The sequence below is a fragment of the Haplochromis burtoni genome, unplaced genomic scaffold, assembly GCF_018398535.1.
Source record: "Haplochromis burtoni strain Fernald_Lab_line unplaced genomic scaffold, NCSU_Asbu1 Contig_80, whole genome shotgun sequence".
NCBI lineage: Eukaryota > Metazoa > Chordata > Actinopteri > Cichliformes > Cichlidae > Haplochromis > Haplochromis burtoni.
In genome coordinates, this window is record NW_024582441.1 from 1,424,589 (window position 1) to 1,446,547 (window position 21,959).

Below are 21,959 nucleotides of genomic sequence, written 5' to 3' on the forward strand. Positions count from 1 at the left end.
CCTGTGGCCAACCATTCAAAGCAACAGAGGGTACATAAGAGAGCTGAGATGGTTTGGTTTATTTGCAGAGGAGGGAGTGTGGATATATCACTGAGAAAATGTTGAATATCAAGCATCCAGGCAGGAGGATTCAGAATCAGAATACTGTATTAATTCCTAAGGAAATATCTTAAAGGAAAGAACCAAACCAGAGCGTAGGTTCAGATGTTGTTTAAGGAGGACATGCAGTATAGCTGTATAGCTGTATATCTCAGATTCTGTAAAGTTATTTATTTCATATTCTGTATAGTTTTTCATATTTATATCCTGTCCATATCCTGTACATAGCTTGTACTCACTACAGCCTGTACATACTTATAGTTATAGAATATTCACAACATACTTCATACCGTGTACATTATAACATACCATAATAGACCCATTTCTGTAATATACTCACATATCTATACTATTGCTAATATATATTGTAATATATCTATATCACTAAAGCACTTCTGGATGGATGCAAACTGCATTTCGTTGCCCTGTACCTGTGCATGTGCAATGACAATAAAGTTGAATTCTATTCTATTCTATTCTAATAGAGGAGGATGCTAGGAGCTAGCAGATGATCCACTGTAGCGATCCCTAAAGGGAGCAGCCAAAATAAGAAGATAAAGATATCATGCTTGTCTTGAGTTTCCCTCTGAAATACATACATAGACTTTGGGAGATGTAGAGTAATATTAAAGAGAAAATAAATATTAGTAAAGGTTATTGAAGATAATAAACAGTTGAGGCCTTTTTTTCATATTTATGTTCCTAAGTTGAAAGCATGCTAACTGTTTTATTTGGCTTTGTGTTTAGCAGGAAGAAGCATTTCATCACTGACTGCTGTTCATGAGAACATTGACACTCGGTACAGTCCGCTAACATTTGCGTGGAGTATACCCAGTCGCCGCTAAGTGGTGCTCTCCTCTCTAATCCGCTGTAACAAATCGTGATTGACAGCTGCCTTTGTCCCGCCTGCTTTGAGCGGCTGTCCAATCACGGATTACGTCACTTTGTTGTAGCGGAACTGAGCGCTCGAAAGGGAAGCTGTCTGCCAGAAACCAACACAACAAGGTAAATTTTAACACGCTAATCCGCGTTTTACCATTTTTGTTTTAATATTTCAATGCATATGTAGTTTATTGGCTATCTGAATACGATGGTGGCATGTTTGAAGTCAATATAAAGCCTTAAAATGGACTGAGGCCTGAAGTCAGCGGTTAGATGAAGCCTGTCGGCGGCTAATTAGCCGCTAGCAGCCGAGCTAGCATGACACATTGAGCTTGAATAATAGGTAATGTTTACGTAAACAGTGAGCTTAAAGTCGGGCAGCTACCCAAAACTACAGTTATAATGTGTATCTTTAGCACTTTATCTGACAGCTGATTTGATGTTTCGCCCCGGGTAAGCATATAAGCTTAATATCAGTGCACCCTAAATTTAACTACTTACTTCAGGACAACACATGACCCTTTAAGTCTCTGTAAGCGCCACTTTATGTTTTGGTTGATTTTTGTTTGAATAAATAGATCATCATCATTATTATTGTTGTTGTTGTTGTTGTTGTTGTTATTGTTATTTAATATTAACAAGTTTAAAATTGAGATCTTGAATCAGTACAGAATGACAGAGACGTTTCTGTTTACTGCTTTAGACTTGAAAGACGAATATTAATTTAATTTTAACAAAGAATGTAACAAAATTAACATGGTGATAGAAGTAAAACTTCAAGCAAGGAAACAATAATTTTTTAAAGACCCAATTTCTGGGCAAAGTCTGCCATTTTAAAGCAGTCAGGTTTGACTGCTTGCTCTGTAGATGCAGCTTTTGTGCTGCTGAACAATTAAATTACAAATAATTATAGATAATGCTTGGAAATATACGCACGGATAGGTTTCAAGGTGGCTTCCAAGTGGTGAAGGAACTTTGCTTGAAGTAGTTTCATATTTAAATGCAAACTTTATGAACACAAGTTGATTCAAACAGTATTGTATTAATGACCTGAAAAGTTGCAGATTTACTTGTGACTTTGACAGAAAACTGTCAGCAAAGAAGGCTCTTATTTATGAATGTCAATTAGTGCTAAAATGTATTTGTGCTCCTTTTTCATGCAGAACAGTCAATTTAAATATATCCATAAAACAAACATGACAAAAATGGTTTAGTTCCCAGAGGTATTTATAACACTTTAAATATAATTTGTGGGGTACACTGCTCGTTTGACTAAACAAGCTATTTGAAGGTGTCACCCTTATCTCTGGTAGAGTGTGAACGACAGTTTCTCAAGGGTACACTGATAAACATGAAGTGAATATTAGTAAGCGCTAGTATTAGCCTTATTAAGGGAATATCAGTGTATTGGCAAGCACAAACTCACTTCCAACATTGTGTAAAATGTGACTAAAAACAGAATGGAATGATTTTAAAATCTCACAAACCCAGATTTTATTCACATGGAGACACTGTTTTATGAAAAATATCTGTTCATTTTTAATGTCATGTCAGAAACATGATTCCATAAATTTGGTTTGGGAGCAATTAAAGGTTAAAAAAGTAAGCAGTATGAAGAAGAAACAGATGGAGGAACATTTTGTAACTAATTGGATTAATTGGCAAAAAGTCAGTAACATGATCTGTTGCCAAAAAACAAAAACTGCATCTACAAATTGGAGAATAGTTTTGGAGTAATGTACCTCGATAATAAAGTTGTTAAGACTTTGAGTACGGTATCTCATCATCTGCAGTCCACAACAATATTAAATGATTCAAAGTGCCCAAGGGACAATGTCGACAATCACTATTGGATGCCATTGCAATTTAGCCCCTCAAGCAACACTGCATTAAAAACAGACAGGATTATGTTATTCTGAAAATCACTGCATGGGTTCAGGAACACTTGTTGATATTACTGTCTTTTAACACACTTCAACATCACATCCACAAATGCAGATTAAAGCTCTATTATGCAAATAATAATCCATATGTAAACATGATCCAGAAACCTCATCTTCTCTGGGTCACAGCTCATTGAAAAGGGACTGAGGCAAATAGAAAACTGTTCTGAGGTCATATGAATTGAAATTTGAAATTCTTTTTGCAAAACGTGGACACTGTATCCTCTTGACTAAAGAGGAGAGGGATTATCTGCCTTTTTTTTTTTCTTCAAAAAAGTCCTTCCATAAATCAGTAAGACAATGTGAAACTGCATACCGCTGCTATGAAAACAGCGTGACTTCCTGGTCCGGGTGCTGAACTGGACTGCCTGCAATCCAGCTCTTTTGCTGACTGAAAACATTTGGAACACTGTGAAAAAGAACTTTTTTGAGACGTGTTGCTACTATCAAATTCAAAATGAGATAATAATGATAATTACCACCAATATGGGCCCATAATTCCACAGTTGGTTAATCTTTAATTTTCATATTCCGAACAAATGAAGCCAATTGGCAGACTAATAGTTATGGCCTTACTTCTAAATAGTCTACTAGTGTTTTAACTCTCACAGATTTGATACGTAGATGATACTTAAAATGCTACAAAATTATAACACAAGTAATCTCAGGGGATTTCAGAATAGTAACTACCATATTTTTCGGACCATAAGACGCACTGGATTATAAGGTGCACTGTCGATGAACGGGTCTGTTTCCATACATAGGCGCACCGGATTATAAGGTGCATTAAGCGAAACAAGCGTTAGCATTCCAGCTTTACTGTTTATGTTATGCTAGCATAGCTGTGCCGCTAGCGATCATGTAGCACATCATTATATACCATCTAGCCCAACTTCAGTAACGCTACTAACGTCACTGCTGTTTAGTTTTCTGTCTTCACTTATGTTGGAAGTGATAGCAGAGCTGTACATTTTAATTTTTTCAGAAATCTCTCTGTCAGAACATGGTATATCTTGTTTAGGTGGAAACTAGCGAGCTAACTTCCTGATAATTTCTAACTCCGTTAAATGTAATAAATTCTGTTTTCATGGATGCCTGGATGTTAAACTTAACTGTTACACCCGGTAAAGCAGCAACACTGATCATTTTATTACAGAGGAAAGAATTTAGACAGTTTATAACTCTCCGTGATGCTGCAGTGTTTGTCTGACTTTGGGACCTGATGCGGACGGAGTTTTGTACCCAGATTACTCTGCGAGGCTCCTGACTATGGTAGCCATAATGCTCCAACAATCCATCAAGCTGTGCGGCTTCGTAGCTTAAGTCATACTAAAACATTTTTTGACAGATTTTTGAGCACTGTGTACCACATAAAATCGGTTCGAGGCCCGTAAGCACAACCAGAATTCATACATAAGGCGCACTGTCAATTTTTGAGAAAATTAAAGGATTTTAAGTGCGCCTTATAGTGCGGAAAATACGGTAGTTTAAAGTAAAGCACAACAATTTTCATTTGAGCGAGCACAGTAGGGGGTCTTATTAGCAGGAAGAAACCTCAGAGAGAACCAGACTGGTTCAGTGAGGGCTGCCATCTGTCTCTACTGGTTGGGGAAAGGGTAGAAAGAAAACATTAGCATTGAGAAACAGCAAACATGCTAATCAGGTTGGTGGGTCATTCAACGATAAATTCAGTGAGTGTCTCCCACCTGAGCCTCTCCGAATAAACAGATTCTTTTTTATTAATGACCATTCAATATTCTAAGAACATATGCTAAATTTACCTTCACACTATGAAAAAGTCTTTTTTAAAGCATGTAGTTTGAGTAGCACCTAAAAATGAATCTGGTACCAAAATGTAGGTATATAGCTTTCATAGCTTGTTTTCACCAGCCAGATACCTTACACAGTGGTATAACCCTTGAGAGTTTATCCAAAATGCACTTCCTGAAGTTTCTTTCTGGGTACCAGTGTTTGTTTCTGTTATTCTATGTGATAGACATTACATTGATGCAGTTTAGTTATTTGAACAGTGATATATCCCATGATGATCCTCAAAGTTGGTTACAGAAGAAACTGTGCTTAACAAAAAATTGATTTTAGCCTTAGATGGTGACACTTGGAGTGGGTGTGAAGTTAATTTGGTTGCAGTTCTTCACTCGATGTTAAATTTGTTTTTCAGCCCAGAAAATTTCATGCTACAGCTCCTCCTGTACTTAAGAGATTATGAGGGCTCAAAAATGCTGTTAAAATGACACAAATCAATGTGTTTATATGCAGTGACCCTGGTCTAGACAGCAGTCAAACATAAAACATATGCAGCTCCCAAAGTTGCCTGCAGAAAGGTAAAGAGGACACAAACCCCACCTAACCAAAACAAGCAACTTTATTGTCACATCGTGATCATTTCTGTCCTCTGTCCATATGGTCTTAGTTAATCTAGAACCAAACATCTCATCAGTTATTTTCCTTTAAGTAGCTTTAAAATGATTTAAGTTTCTGTTCTTTGTTTTAGGTTTTTAGTATTTGCACAGGCTGTAACCTCTGTGTTTTTATGGCTCAGTTTGCCTCAGCATTTAATAAGAAGCTGACTATGTGAAGTGTCAAAACAAAAACTCAAGCCTTAGCAGTGGTTTGCAGTGACCTTCAGCATGTGTCTTGGTTGCGATGCAAAGTCTATAGCACAGGGAGCTGTTTAGTGAGTTTGGGGTATTAGAAAACAGTGGAAGCTTGCAGCTCCAAAATTCAATTTTGTATTTCTTCTGCTTGCAGTATAGACTTTTTATTATTTAATAAACTGTCTTAGTCACTTTGATTTTCTAGCTGTCCAAATATAGAGCTCCTCTCAGCAATAACAATAGCTAAAGAACTGAATGTTTTGAGTAGGACTTGTAATGCCTGAATATGGTAGGACAGGGACATTGTATTAACATTAATACACAATTAAAGTAAATGAATAGGCAAAATTAAGGATACGTTGTTAAAAAGAATAATACAGGCATTACCTAAGGTCTTTGTTAAAACCACGTATCTTAATTTGCAGCTGTCTGTCCGTTTAAATTTATTCATGAATGACAGTGGGGTTTTTTCTGTTTTATTCATGTTTATTATATCACAGTATCTTGTGTCTGGACAGCTGCATCTCTCATATTGAGCAGATCAACAAATTCCTCATGCCACCCCTCACTGATATGCAGCCAGTTTTGGCCATCTTTTAAATTCAGTTGAGGTATACAGATGGATCCAGTTCAGCCTCACACTTCGAGCTTGATTTGACTTTTAGAAAGCCCTGAAAGTACGAGAGGCGGTGTTTCTTTAGCACGGTGTAGGTTAACTTGTTTGATTAAATCGCATGTCCACTCACCTTTTCAGCTCATCCGGGAATGTGCACTTTGGACCTCCTCAATGATGATGCGATGGGGCGACATACAGAAAATGTGCATCGAAATGTGTCCAATTTATGGGGATAAGATACTATATTGGTGCCATCAGCAGAAGCAGGCAGAGTAGTATTAGCACCACAATGGGTATCCAGACACTGTTGCATAAATTTTAGGAAGTGGCCTAAGGTAATGATGCCAGTATGATGCAACTGCAATAATTTAATCATGCATCTGTAATACCAACTTCCCTTGTGTCCCAGGATGTGTCTACTGGGATTAAGATCTTAAAATATCCCATCAGTTGCTCAGTTGAGGCTCATTTGAATCAGGAGGAAGTGGGATCAAACTGGCATACGTTTAGATTTTTATAACTAGAGAATGTAAAGAAAACATTAAATATGACGGGTTAGATCGGGGTATAGTCCTGGATGTTTATTAGGTTGTTTGTTTTCTTTCTAGATTTTAAGTGTCTGCTTGAGGCGCAGATAGATTCATGTCAGTACTTAGGTAATTATTCTGGTGCTGCCTTCAGCCCAAAGTGCATTTGCATCGTATTTCTATTGAGGGAGTGGGCTGATGAATATACATGCCCTGCTTCACATTCGTTTCACTTGTTGCCTGCTTTGGTACTGCCCAGTTAAGCTGCTCTTTCAGTGTCTGAGGAGCTCTCCAGGCAGTTTGAGGGTTAAGTGCTTTGGTCAAGAGCCCTTGGCTGTTGGACATTAAATTAGAGTGAGTATTGTTCATTTATATAGATATATTTTCAACAAGTGACGAGTGGCTGGAAGGTTTGACAAGGGCATGGCATTGCACGCAGATGCTGTGGGGTCTGAGGCTTCATTAATAGACCATTGTAGTTCTTGTTCTTGTGGTTTTCAAAGATTTTGATATGATGTCCCCAGAGGGCTTTAATAAAGTGGCAGAGCTAAGGCAATAAGAGAGGATATCTCTTTGATTCTTATCGTGATTGCTCTGCAGCTCATCCTTGTCTCTGTAGTATCCTTGTCTCGTCTAACCTGCTAACTGTGTTTCTGGTACCTGTGTCCTCCCGGCATCAGATGGAGGTGGAGCAGCTCCTGTCTCTGTCAGGCTCAGCACTGGCCCAGGCTGTCAGCTCTCTGCTGGAGACCCCAGGCCTCTATGTTTTCTCTGACATCTTGGAGCTGCCTAATGTCAGAGAGGTAAATGCTCTTTCCTCACGCTTTATCCACACACTCTGCCCTTTGGGATATTGTCAGTCCTGGCATGGATGAAAATCATTATTAGTTAAGTCTTGTGTTTAAATACACCATCAATAAATTCTTCCAAAACTAACTAAAGATACCAACAACACCACAGAGAACAACCACACTGATAATTTTATTGGAGCTGAAAGAATTTGCACCATTTTTAACTCAGTGGTGCCTCAGTGCTTGTTTGCTTTTTGGACCTGAAGGAGCTTTTGGATCCTGAAGTGATAATGATGTCAGACTTAACAAGTCAATTTCCTGAAGATATATAAACTGAAGATGAACTAGAGCCAAGCTGGTCCCACAAGATTATGCAGTAAGTCACTATAACCTTTAAGCTTAATCACTTAACCAGAAAAATGATTAAGCACAGTCTTATTTACAGTTTTGGCCAGGTAAATGGCAGACCTTCCTGTCTTAATGCTGCCCCCTGGTGGTGAGAGTTTAAGTTAAAAACTGCAGAGGGAAATTACAAAAATGTCCTTTAATGAATACAAGAAGAAGCTGATCAGCCAAACCAGTGGCTGCACAGCTTGTGTGTAGTATGATTGCAAGTGTTTACAAACTGAATCACATTTGCCATCCGTGCAAGTGGAAAAACACCACAGTTATGTTCCAGTGACTGAAATCAGAACTCACCCTCCGATCAACACAACAACACATAATAAGCATCGAGCTCCTGAAGGCACCATAAAGTGCAGGATAACACGTTACATACACACAGCTAATACCCTGTTTTTGAAGCGAAATGCTGCTTTTAAAGGAGAGTGTGATTTAGCAGAAACATTCATCCATTACTTAAGTTAAGCCGTGAAAAGGATGGAGAAAAAGCCAGACCAGCGGGAATATTTGCTAAGGATTTGAGACCCTTTTTTAGGAGCTAAACAGATAAATTGCATTTGTCCTTATTTAATAAAGAACCATACCAAGGTGAAAAAAATGAAGACAAGCAGTCCTAAAGAAATATAGCAGAGGACATTTTAACTAACAGATTGCAATAAAAAGACAAGAGAAAAAAGCTAAAGTTGATATTTCTGAACAGTTCAGACAAAGTGATAAATACCACAGGAAATTAAAAATGTCGGTTTGGAGTCAGTTTAGACAGAAGAGCAACAATACAACAGCCTACACAAATATTTACCTCTGTGTTTTTTCCCCTCACTGTTTTTTAACTGTGCATCTATTTACACAATAATCTATTCCAAACATCCTGTGTGAGTTTATTCAGTTCTATTGTGATTTTCCTCTGGCAGGACAAAGACAAGTGTTCTCTTTTCATCAGACAATATTTGTATTTTTAACAGCAGTGAATATTTTCCTTTCCTCTTAGCTACTTTCCAGACATGCACAACACTCAAATCGACGTAGGCAATTACAGAAGTCAGACGAAGGGCCACTGCGGTCATTCCTTTCCCCCCTATAATTTCTGTTGAATTTAATAGATGGCCTCCAGTTATTTATAAGGACAGGGAAAATGGTTTGAAATGGAATAGGATTTCTGCAATAGAGCAGCTGGACATTAGCAAAGAAGAATTTCACCTGCCCTCTTTCTTTTTTTTTTAAAGTTGTATTAAAATATTTTTTTTAAACCATGGGGAAGCTGTGCATCAGGAGGTAGAGCAGGTTGTCTGCTAATTGCTAGTGGTTCGATCCCTGTCTCCTTTAACCTGCCTGTCAAAGTATCCTTGGGCAAGAAACTGACTGCAGAGTTGCCCTCATCCATCAGAGTGTAAGTGTGTGAACGATGAAAGCACTTGTATGAATGTGTGTGTTTCAGGTGGATGAGGCTTGGAGTAGCAAAGAGTGATCAGATTTAGTAGAAAAGCACTATGTTAGTACCCGACTGTTTAACATGCATGTTTTAGCCAGGTTTTTATTAATTAAAATATAATTGACACGTTTGTTTATTAAATGGCCACATAAGGTATAAGGTAACTGTACCAGGCGATCTTCCTTATCATGCTGTGTGTAGTCACCCGCCTAAGGCCAACTCTAAGCCAAGAAAAAACCCTGGTGAGGAAATGGATGGATGTGATTACTATTTAAATGTTAAGGACCAGGAAATATTAGACGGGGGTCATTCTGTGTCAGTTCATCATATGCCTCCCACCTGACCATCTCAGATTTGCCAGGGCAAAGATAGTCTCTTAATAGGAATTATGCTAAATTTCAGGTCCCTGCTGTCAGACGTTTTTCTGGCATCTTTTTTTGAGGGGATATTTTAAAGTTCATTTATCTAGAAAATTACTTGAGCTAGATTTTTCAGAGGAAATATCTGGTACCATGACGATATTAATATGGACTGTCGGGGGTGTAGCTTAAATTAACATAGAATGATGGCAGCTTGAAGTGTCATAAATACTTGGATGTCTAATCTCTGACAGCAGATTTGAAGGCTTGTAGAAACTACAAATTCTGGAAGGGGAGAGTAGAGGGCTGATAATTTCTTTATAGCTTCTCATACACAAGGCATATAATATTCTTTAAAAGATCGGGTGAATGGTTTCACTGATGTTCAAGCTTCAGCATAGGTGGAGAGAGAAAAAAAACACATTTTCATCCAACTTCAGTGTGACATTCCCCAGGTATGCCTCCATGTACCAAAATCCAAATTACCTTTTTTAGAAAGAGAAGGTTTCTGTTAATAATATATCAAAATTTGTGATGGTTTTCTGTCTCATTTTCTCAGTATGAGGTGTTTTCTTTTTTTTTTTTGACACTCTTAAATTTATGTACGGGAGCCAAAGATTGTTTCAGAAGCCGAGCAACATGTTTTAATTTAATTTATGCACCTTCAGGGCCCAGCAGGAAGTTTTTTTTTCTAGCCAAGAAGAGAGGATGTGTGCTCAGTACCATAAGCACATGATTACAGGCAGGAGTTCCTGGTACACTGGATGCAGATATGTAATTAAGGAGGATGACATAAAAAGGCTGAGACTTCCATGAAGGAATTCAACTTTTAGTTACATTCTGCTATTGAAGATAACTTGTTTCATTAACGTTGATGATGCAAGCTATACAGGTAGCAGAATTCATGCATGTGAATGCATGTGGTGTTATATTATATTTCTTCAAATGAATTAAATGCTGTTGGTGTAGTATTTATAATTTCTTTGAAAAAAAATGTCATTAGCTGAATTACTGAGACTTTATGATCAAGTGATTGAAAATTATATCTTGGAAATACTTAAATAAGAATGTTAAAATGCACTTTTGAAGCCCGAGTATCTCTGTAGCCAATAATCTGATAAGGACAATCTCTCAAATTTTATCTCGGCTATTAAAAATGAAAGGCAGCGGGTGAAATTTAGGCCCTTTGTCTTAGATCCAGTAAATTTTAGAAATATTTGAATTTATTATAATCCTCAACTGCCATACATAAATATGAGTATTTCAAAATTCATACTGGGACAAATTTTGATATGTTATTAGCAGAAATGTCCTCTTTCAAAAAAGGTAATTTAGATTTGGTACATCGGGTCATACCTGGGAAATATCACAGTGAAGTTGAATGAAAATGTGGTTTTGTTTTCCATATTCAAGCTTGAATATCAGTGAAACTATTCAGCTGATCTGGACTGATTTAAAGAATATTTTATGTCTTGTATATGAGAAGCTATAAAGAAAATATAAGCCCCTACTTATCCCTACGTGAACTTGCAGTTTCTTCAGGACTCCAAATTGAAAGTGATTAGGCATCCAAATATTTATGATGCTTCAAACATCCATCATTCTTTGTTAACCTGAGCTTCACTCCTGAGAGTCAGAGAGTCAGCACCAGATATTTACCGTATTTCCCGGACTACAGAGCGCACCTGAATATTAGCCGCACAAGCTAAAATCAGGGGAAAATCCTGTTTTGTACATACATTAGCCGCACCTGACTAAAAGCCGCAGGTGTTTCAATGTTGACTTATCATATGTAAGAGAATATGCACAAAGGGAATTGTCAGGAAAGAGACGGCTGTTTGGAGACATCACTTTTATTAATATTTTGAAAAACAAGTTACGGTTACATATTTGCATAACTTTTTAGGGTATATGTACAAGTACCGGTAATTACAAGTACAAAACACGTACTGTGCTTCATAAATGAGTAACAAATGTAGTACATAACAATAACCTACAGCACACCAGAAAAATAGATTCAGCCTACCTTTTGGGCTCAGGTGCAGTGACACGGCTTTAACAAGAAGAAAAGTCAGTCATTCACCACCATCTTTCTCTTCTTCCTGCGCAAAAAACCACCAAAGTCCTCTTCTACAGTGTCGGAAACGAACAGGTTCAGGATGGCTTCGTCATCCACTCTCCGCTTCTCTCCTTCGTTGTCACTTTCAAAACCAAAGAAATCCTCGTTGTCAGTGTCGGAGTCGAACACCCTCAGAAGGGCCGTGGCGGTGTCCTCTCCATCATGCAGCAGTCCAGCCCTTCGAAATCCGTTGGTGATCGTGGATGTTTTCACACTTTTCCACGCTGTCAGAATCCAATGGTGGAGTTGAGCATAACTTGTTTTTCGCAAGTTTATCGCCGCTCATCATCCACGCCTCCCGCTGAACGCGTAGTGCTACTTTGAAGTTTGTTTTTCGCGCTACTTCGTACGGCACTACGTTGCCTGGCGGATGGACATGTGACCAACATACCACTCTTGAACCCCCGATCCTTCCGCCAGGCAACGTAGTGCCGTACAACAGCGGAACAAACAAAACAAATCCGCTCATGGACAATCCATAGAAAAGCCGCACCTGACTAAAAGCCGCAGGGTTCAAAGCTTGTGCAAAAAGTAGCGGCTTATAGCCCGACAATTACAGTACTCTGAAATATTTGAAGGACACAGCTCAAGTAATTTTCTAGAATTTTAAAGTTGCCGCTCAAAAATTATGCTATAAAACATCTAAAACCTTTCATAACTTAAAGTATTTTTTCTGCAAAAATTAATGTCACTAGGGAGCTGAAATCCAGCATAATTCCTGCTAAATAGTGCATCTTTACCTGGAATCTTTTCAGGCAAAACTGTGAAACTGTCATGTGGGAACTTCTTTTTTTATTATAAACTGAGATGGAATGACCCACAGATCGCCAGAGATGGATTTTGGAGCCTGGTATGAATGCAGAATAGTCCTAACACATTTGAGTATACCCGTCAGGTCTTTTTTTGTGTTTCTTTCTTTTTTACTGACTCACAGAAACACCTCTGCTCTGTCCATGGATAAAATGCCGTTGAATAGCTCTTACGTAGAGAGTCTCATTACTTACAATATTCTGCCACATCATTTTCTCTTTCATCTTCTCTCCAAACCACAGCTGGAGAATGGTCCTCATGCACCGGTGTACCAGCTCCTGAACCTCTTTGCCTATGGAACCTACTGCGACTACAAAGGTATTGCAGCGGCAGCACAATGTAAATAAGTAATAGGGTGGCCCTGCAACTCTTTTATTATGAGCCGTATTTCTTTGCTTCAAGGCAGGCACCTTGACACAGAGGCTTTAAACACCCTCACCTGAAATGCTGCAGGCAGGTGGTTCATGGATAAAAATTGCTGGAGCCTATTTAGACTGATGATTGTCTGTGTCACAAACAGACTGTAAACAAATCTTTTCCAACTTAAATTGCTTTCTGCGTAACACACCAGGAAGCTTCAAGTAGAAGTGGAATCCTAATTATGACTAATTATGTACTGAAGATCAACCAATAGCCTGGAAAAAAAGATTGTAGCCTACTTTATTGTTCTTTCCCTTTTGAGACTTGCCACCAGGGAGCACATTTACTTTCATAGAGCTGTGTAGTGGATCCCTTAGAGGAGCTGTCAGAGCTGCTGTCTCAGGGGGCGTGAGTCCTGTCACCAGGGTAGCGAGTCAGCAGGAGGCACAGTTGCAGGAAATGGACTTCCTCCCGATTCTGTTCTCTGACTGCTTAAACAGCTCCACACTCACCTGCACCTCGCTGTGTAACATTACACTTCATAGTAATAAGTTTTGCTTCTATTATGTGTGGCTGTTTGACCCTCTGTAAAGTAACACTTACACACTGTTCTGGTAAATGTTTCCCATTGTGTTTCTATTTGTTTTTTTGTGTATTATTATTCTCGTCTGCTGCTGCAGAGAGAGCAGCCTCACTTCCCGAGCTGACCCCGGCACAGAGAAACAAACTCCGTCATCTGTCAATCATCAGCTTGGCTTCCAACCTCAAGGTACAGGTCCATTATTCTCTCGTCCAGGTTTTACATAAAAGTGCAGATGAGCTGTGGTGTTGTATTGATTTTTGTTTTCTTTGTCTCAATCTTAGAAAATAAATTTGCTGCAGGCGTCATAAAGCAAGCCCTGATATAAATGATATGTGGGCAATTCTGCTTTTAGATGGCTTTGCTATTTTCCTCGGGCTCATAATCAGATTTTTTTTTCTCTTTTTCTTTTTAACACTCGTGTGAGGTTGGCTGTGATCCTAAGCTTGTGGCTGTAAATATATCAGCTAAATTTGGAGGAAAACAACAGACGAGCCTCTTAATTTCTCAAGAAAAGTTACCAGCACAACTTGTACCCTTCGTGTCATTTGAAATTTCAGTGCCAGCACTCCATGTCCACGATAAAGTATTCATCTTATGTGGTTTGTTACAGCATCTCTCCACTGTCCTGCACCTCTCCTTGTGCCCTTTTCTTTTCTCTGCTCCTGATAAATAATAGATTCATTATTCTCACCAGTGCTGTCTTTTTTTTTTCTTCCTCCTCTAACTTAATATCTGTGTCCGTTAACATCCCTCTTTTCACTCCTGCCCCCTTGTTTTTCTCCTTAATGTGTCACCGCTCTCCCTACATGTGGGTTTGAACTCACTAATTGCCCAGTGAAGGATTGTAAAGTTTTAAGCTCCTTTCATCTTCCTCTGGCAGTGACATTTACACAAATGAGCGTTTTCACTGTAACATTTTTTTTAGTCATTTTCCATCAGAGCACTGAAGTGGAATCAAATTAGCTGCCTGCTTACCTACACTTTCCTCTTCTCTTTATTTTCCCCTCAGTGCCTGCCGTACTCGCTGCTCCTGCAACAGCTCGATTTGAAGAACGTGCGGGAACTCGAGGACCTGCTGATTGAAGCTGTTTACTGCGACATCATCCAGGGGAAACTGGATCAGAGGAACCAGCAGGTGGAGGTAGACTGCAGCGTGGGTCGCGACCTCGGCCCTAATGAGCTGCCAAACATAATCAACACGCTGCAGGAGTGGTCAGTATCACCTCTAAGTGTCTGTGGACACACTTTAGATTTATGTCTCAATTATCTGTTTTTCTTACTCCGTGCTTTTGTTCTCTCTCAGGTGTGCAGGTTGTGAGGCAGTTCTGTGTGGTATTGAGGAGCAAGTCTCGAGGGCAAACCAATACAGAGAGAGCCAGCTAAAGGTCAAAGTCCAAGTGGAAACAGAAGTAAGTCCTTCCTCCCTTCAGTCTTCAGTTCTGTCTCTTTTCCGCTTGGCTACTATCTCCCCTTTTTTCCCTGCCAGCCATTTGTGGTATTCTAGTTTCACCCTGACTGCATATTTCGTTATTTGCAACCTCATTTCTGTAATCAGTCTGTAATCAGTGGGAATGCGATTAACAATTTCATAACGGCCATTTAAAGTGATTTCTTTTCTAATGCACTTTGTGTCAGTAAAAACCTGCAGTCCCTTAAATGTCCAGCTGATGTTAAACTAAACATTTTTATTCTCTGTTAGCGCAGCTCTGTGAATTGCTTGGTGGGGTTAAAAAATAGAAAAGATAATGAATGCATTTTTATTTTACATTTTTTCGAGATTTGCATTAAATTGACTGACATGAAGCCACGGTGCAAGTTTGTTTACTTTTCTCATGTTCCCTTCATCAACACTCAGGCAGCCTGCTAGATGCTGTCAGTCACACAGGCACTGACACACCCCTCTATTATTAGTATTCATGCCAGATTTAGACAGTAAATTCACTGATGATGTGTGATTGCTCCAACTAGCTCGAGCTTGACAAATCAAGTGGGCATCTTCCAAGGTTAAAGCTGTCTTAGTACAAAACTCCCTCTCCGTGCAAGAGAGCAGCTCAGCAAGGTTAAAGTCCTGTCTGTGGAAAAGGGGCCGAAGCCTCACGTAAACTTTTCACTGCAAATTTGCATGGAAAAGTGAGAGGGGACTTTCAAAGGCATTCATGGGCAGTGTGAACAGGAACAGATGCAGCTACACAAACATGTTTTTGTATTCATGTAGGTACCTCACTGTTGTTTTAATGTAGACTTACAGATATTTGCAGACTCATTGGGGGTAACTAGAATAGTTTTACATGTTCACTAAACAAACTGTACATGTGTCATATGTAAATGGACCAATAATAACATAGTACTCCTTTACTCCATCTGAGCACTCAAATCCCTTTTACATTAAAACTACATTCAAGCAGCAGAGGCTTTGAGAGCTTTCTAATCATAAAACACATCATCTGACACTATGTGGCAGTCTGGGCTTCAGTGTCTTGTCCAAGGACACTTCAACAGGTGAAATGGAAGAGCCCGGGATTGAATTTTTGACCTTCTGTTGACCCGCTGGGCGACATTTGCCACTCCCCTTTCACATCTGTCCATACTCTGAAACCTGGCCAGTCTCCCCAATTAGGAATTACTTACCAAAGCAACATTTCTTCACTTTCGTCGTGCCAGCGAGCCGCTCTCTTGGCACAGACGTACCCTTTTACAAGCGTTCGTTTGCTCACAAAGAGTTAAGCTGCATCAAGCCCTCAAAGTGTTCTTAAAGTGAAAGTGTTCTTAGTGTACTTTAACTATAAGATGACCTTTGAAAGTGTTGACTTTAGTATGGATGAGACAACACCACTGTTTCTGCCACTGCTGCATATTTAGATGTGGCTGCTTTATATGAGGCTGTTCTTATATCTATAGAAAACAGTTCATGCAACGATAGGAAAATTAGTTTGATAAAAGCTTTACATACAAAATATAAACAATGTTCACAAGTGTTCGATGTGTTGCCCCTCTGGACTCACAGCATGCGTCAATACGATAAATAAATCACGATAATTCTTTCTCATACACCCTGTATGTATCGGTGGCAGTGGGAATAATCTCTATTCCCGTTGACACCATCAGGGTTATGAGGGGCGCTGGAGCCTATCCCAGCTGTCACGGGGCAAGAGGCGAGGAACGACCTGGACAGGTCGCCACAGGATGTCTGTCACAGGGTCAACACATAGAGACAGACAACCATGGATAACGTGCCAAAAATGAATTCTCTTTCCATGCTTGGTCTCTTTTTTTTTTTCTCTTGAAAAGGTCTTAAAACATCCTAAATTTAACTTGCTTCTACCTGCAGTTCACATGAGTGGACTCGGACTGCTTAAGTTAACAGCGTTTTCATAAGATTAACTAAACGCATTCCTCTGAGAGATTAACATGTAAATATGGACAATATCGCAGCTTATACATTGCCGTTAACTTTTCTGAATTGTGGTTTTGTTACATCATTGTCGTTATAAAATCAGGATTTAGCAGTGCAGTAGCTCGGATAATGGCTTGTCAGTTAAGGCTGCTTAACATCAGTATAATGGGACGTGTTTGTGTCACTATTTCATGCTTGTCCTGTTGTCTGACAAGAGAAAAATAGAGGTATGTAAATGAGAACTGCTTTATTGGGAACTCGGCTCTTTTAAAATACAGTTTATGGAAGCAGAGAGAGTAACAGAAGAAGTAAACAACACTGCAGTGTTAGCCACATTTGCCGTGCACTGTGCTGACAATTATTACATGCGGTTAAACTGCTCGAGATGTAACATTTTATATTTAAGTGCAGAAGAAGAAACATAATAAAATAGCACAACAAAGAAAAGAAGAAACAAGAAAACAAATTGCAACCTTATAGAAAACAAATCATCCAATAAATCACTCCACTAAAAGAAGAGATGAAGAAAACTGATTGAATTACTGAAAGCATAAGTAATCTGGTTTGAGGCGACAAAGCATGTTTGAAGAAGTGAAAAGATGGCAAGGAGTGGATATTTAAAGGTAACTTATTACAATCAGTGGAACATAAAAGCTTTTATAAGTTTCCTTGGATACAAAATCTACTTTAAAGCTTCTACATGCAGGCTGTTCCCTCCAGAAGTCATCCACGGGCTCTTCATTACCTTAGAAGACACAGATAACCTCTCCCCGAATTTAAAGTGATTGATTTATCAGCTGAATCGCTCTGAATCCCATTGTTTACAGCTGGTTGCTAGTGGATGTTACAGGTTCTGGTTCAGGATAAATGAGCATCTTGTGTTGCGGTCATTTCGGCAGTCATCTCTACAAGTCTCTGAATTTGGTTCTCTCCACCTGTCCCACTTGAAGAGTCGGGAGAACTGGAGCCTGTCATAGGTTGTCGTAGGAGAGGGGTGGGATACCTCCTGGTCAGGCCTAAGAACTCACTGTCCATTGCCTCTCACCATCACATCCATTTGTATATCTTCTTGTCCTTAGCGGGCGACCAGCGGCGGTGGTCTGCCGCGCAACCAGTACGCTGCTGTAGGTGCCGCAGGTTCTCTTGCTTGACCAACGATTATCTTCCACGCTTTTCGATCTAAGGCGATGGTTCTTGCCTGCTCGAGGTCAAGTCGAAGGGCCTTCAAATCATCCTGGATTTGTTTCATCCATGTCTTCTTTGGTGCATTTCAATGCACCCTCCAATCGGTGGGGCGGGTCAACCAGAGTAGGCCATGGGGGTAGCGGCTCGGGTCCATTCGACAAATGTGGCCAAACCAACGGAGTCGGCGGCGCTGGATTAGGTCGCCGATCGTTGGTTGGCTGCCGCAGCTGGTGAGGATGGTGTCATTCGAATGACGGTCGCGAAGGGAAACGCCGAGAATGCATCTAAGGCAACGCATTTGGAAAACTTTGAGCTTGCTCAGGTCGTGTTTGAGCATTGTCCACGTCTCTGCGCCGTAAAGTAGAATGGGCAGGGTTCAGTAAAGCTGTTGCAGCATCTCCTACTCTGTAATCAGACCATCTCTGAGCTCCTGTACTGTTATATCATTGAAATGGCGCTAAAGAAAGAAACGGTCATACACTCTGGTGTCCAACACAGCCAGTACACCAGCCTACAAAATTCAGCACGCGACCATAAAAGGATAATTAGAGTGGAGTTTGGTTTTTGTAACTTTTTACATGCACAAAAAAAACAAGATCTGCTCCCTGACGTGTGTTTGTCCACTTGTGTAGATCCTTTTCTTCATTCTGGGTGTGCAGCCGACAAAGACATGTAGCAGTGACGCTGTACGTAGGTAGAATGCTGATTGGTTGAAAGTTTGGCTTGAACAGGACAGCAGAGTTCAGCGCAATGGGGAAAGAAGATGGGAAAAATATCAAAGACCAAACAATCAGCATGAGACACACAGACAGCAGCCACAGTGGACCGTCTTAATCATTTTTAACTCAGTTTCACTTCACTACAAAGAAGTTCTTTGTCTGTTATGACTGCTGTCTTCTCCACAGCAGGCTGAAGGACCAACAGCAGCCCAGACACAAGAGTTTTACGTTACCAGTTGTTCTAAATATTTTTGACATGGCCTCCTGGTGTCACTAACACAAGAGGACACCCACGCTCGTCCCTTTAATTTTCAGTTTTTACCCTCTCTCTTCACTTCTCCACCAGGTCTCAAATCTACAGAAGACGTTAAAGGCCAGCGCCGCGTCTCCATCGTCAGGCCCCGCTCCAGCTGGAGCCGCCTCCAATCAGGACGCAGACCAACCCGCCGAGCCACGAGACCCCGCTTCCTCTCAGGAACCGAGACAACCAGGCAAAAAGAGCTCAAAGGTGAAAGGGTGAGTGGCGTCCCGCTGTGTTTGTAGTGGTTGCACGTAGCGGGCAGCAGAGTATTTTGAGTGAGCTGCTTTCATATTTATTTATTTTGTTATACAAAAGCACCCACCAGGAGTTTGCATAGAAATTGCATTTATTGTTTTTATGGCTAAATATTTTACAGATTGAACGCATTTTATTCAAATTGGTTGGTACGCTTTTAAATGAAGTTTCTGTTGTTGAGGTTCTTCCCTCCCCCATCCAAATAAGAAATTCATTTTTACAAGTCACAAAATTGGAACAAAAAGCTTCATATGGAGGTTTTTTCCATTACGTTTGTTTTATCGCTGCACCTCCTTTTGTTCTTTGAAGCACTTTGTAACTGTGATTTTTGAAAGGTGCTTCATAAATACGTATATCCCTACTTATAAGCATGAAACTATAAAGACTACTTCAAACACTAAATTAAAGCCATTAGTCCGGGTTTCTTGTAGAGAGCAAAAGTTAATTCAGCCGAGAACCACCGTGTTTCCATTTTTCTAATAAACAGTAAAAAGCCAGCTGCTGCTGTAAGTGGCTTGTCTGTGCAGAGCGTGTGTCTGCATGAAGTAGCTTTATTATCAGATGCACATTAGTGTTTTGCAGCGGTACCATAACCCCGCTATCAGGAACTCTCTTTCTGTTCTGCTTCCATCCGGCCTAATTACCAGTGGCTAATTTCACATCTGTCCTGGATTGTAAAATGTCAGTGGATATACAAACGCCCCGCGTGTTTCCTTCCTGAAAGAACCATTTCCCCCCTCCAGTGACCGGCCGAGATGCTTTGCTTGGCTGCTGTTTATGTTGTTCTTGTCAAACAGAGAGCAGTGATTATTTTCTGGCTGCCTGTCACATTTTGACGAAGCATAGAGCCCTGTAATTTCCATCACTCAGCACCACACATCATTCAAATGAAGATCCACTCAGTGTTTTAAAATCCAAATTAATGATAGCTTAACCTCAATCCTCGAATGAAAACGAGTTTTGACACCATTTCTTTATGAAGCTATTTAAAGGATGGGACTGATACTGCAGCTGTTATTATTAGAAATCTGCTCTTTGCCGAAATATGCAGAAGAAGAAAATCCACTGTGATCAGTGCCACTGCGAAAAAAACAAAACTGTAAATACTGGTGTTGGGAATTTTAGCATAAAGACACTTTTGCACCCAGGTTGCATCAGTAATTTGTTGCTTCAGTAGAGCAAGCAGAAAGTAAACATGTAAGTCATCAAATTATTTAAATAAAAAAAAGAAACACCAGCTGAGTTTTGTATTTGTTTTCTGTCCAGGCTGCGAGGCAGCGGCAAGATCTGGTCCAAGTCCAACTGAGGACGAAGGGACAGCGGCACTGATGGACACTCACTAATCAACGGGCACACACGGTGTTGACAAAAACAAACATTTAAATAAATAAATAAAATGTGATCACAGTTCATTTACCACAGAACAACCAGGGAGCTTCACGGGAACTTTTTCTTCTAACCAAATCTCACCCTGACGGATTGAGAACCACACACGGAGCTGATGGATAAAGCAGGCGTGACATCCTCTCCTGCAGTCGTTAACGGGCGGACTGTTTGTGTAAATACACGGAGACAGAGCAGTCTGCAGCAGGAGTCAGTTGCCTTTGACCAGAAACAGGATCAGTGTATTTGACGCCTGTTTGTTTGTGTATGCGTGTGTGTGCATGCGCGAGTGTGTGTGTGTGTGTGTGTGTTTGTGTGTGTGCATTTTTTTGGTCTAAATTGTTCTCTTGGTTTAGTTTAATTCTATGTTGCTTTGTCTTATTTGTCTCTCTCGCTCGCTTCTGAGGTGAGACGTGTAAAAAAGGAAAAAAAATCTGAATATAAATTGTTGGAAAATAAAACGAAGCCCTGTACTTGTCTCGACTGTCTCATTAATGTCACTGTCACTTCTTTTATTAAATGCACTTCAGCGTCTAACTCCGGAGGGTGCGCTGCTAAATGTTAACTCGCAGAAGGGGGCTACCCGTTAGGAGGTCAAGCCATTAATTAGGGCATGTCCCCAAAGAGACTAATGTATTATAGAGCTGAGGCTTCCCCTGTGCACTACCAGCATGGCTACACATACACAGACACACACACACACACACAGAAACTCTAAGAGCATCCATATTTCATATGAGAATGTTTTGCCCAGAGCTTCTATTTCAATGTCAAAATTGCCTGTTGAAATTGCCTGCCACCCTTTCTTGTACCTCCATCACGCAGTCAAAATTGCCTTCATCTTCACCGCTCTGTCCTTCTCTCACTCTTTTGATTCTGTTTCCTCTAAATTCTCCGCTCATCGTCCCGTGTGACAGTAATGGTTGCAATTAGCTGACCATCAGCAATGGAGAAAGGGCAGCAGATGGAAATTGTGAGGCCCTTTTCATTTAACCTCCCGTTTTTCTCCGTTCCCTCCTTCCTGCCACTTTTCTCCTCACCTTTATAAATAGTGGTGTTAATTTCAGTCAGTGCGATTCAGTTTCATCGGTTCAATTTTTTTACTAGATTGGATCTGTGAAATCTAACAGCTGCACACCTTTGGAGGTGTTTGCGAGTGAGAGATGAGTCGACGGTGTCAGCTGCGT

General features: G+C 40.1%; 1 protein-coding gene across 2 annotated transcripts; it reads left to right on the forward strand.

The window, feature by feature from the left end:
• Positions 1-996: 996 nt before the first annotated feature.
• Positions 997-21,250, forward strand: cops7a (COP9 constitutive photomorphogenic homolog subunit 7A). Of its 2 annotated transcripts, none has more exons than XM_005925188.1 (8): positions 997-1,104; positions 7,363-7,485; positions 12,835-12,910; positions 13,633-13,721; positions 14,545-14,747; positions 14,839-14,944; positions 19,180-19,349; positions 20,656-21,250. In XM_005925188.1, the coding sequence occupies exons 2-8, from the start codon at positions 7,363-7,365 to the stop codon at positions 20,693-20,695; spliced, it is 807 nt and encodes a 268-aa protein (XP_005925250.1). In that variant the 5' UTR covers positions 997-1,104; the 3' UTR covers positions 20,696-21,250. The 2 variants fall into 2 exon arrangements, with proteins under 2 accessions (XP_005925250.1, XP_005925249.1); XM_005925187.1 differs by having other exon boundaries at positions 19,180-19,341.
• Positions 21,251-21,959: the final 709 nt, after the last annotated feature.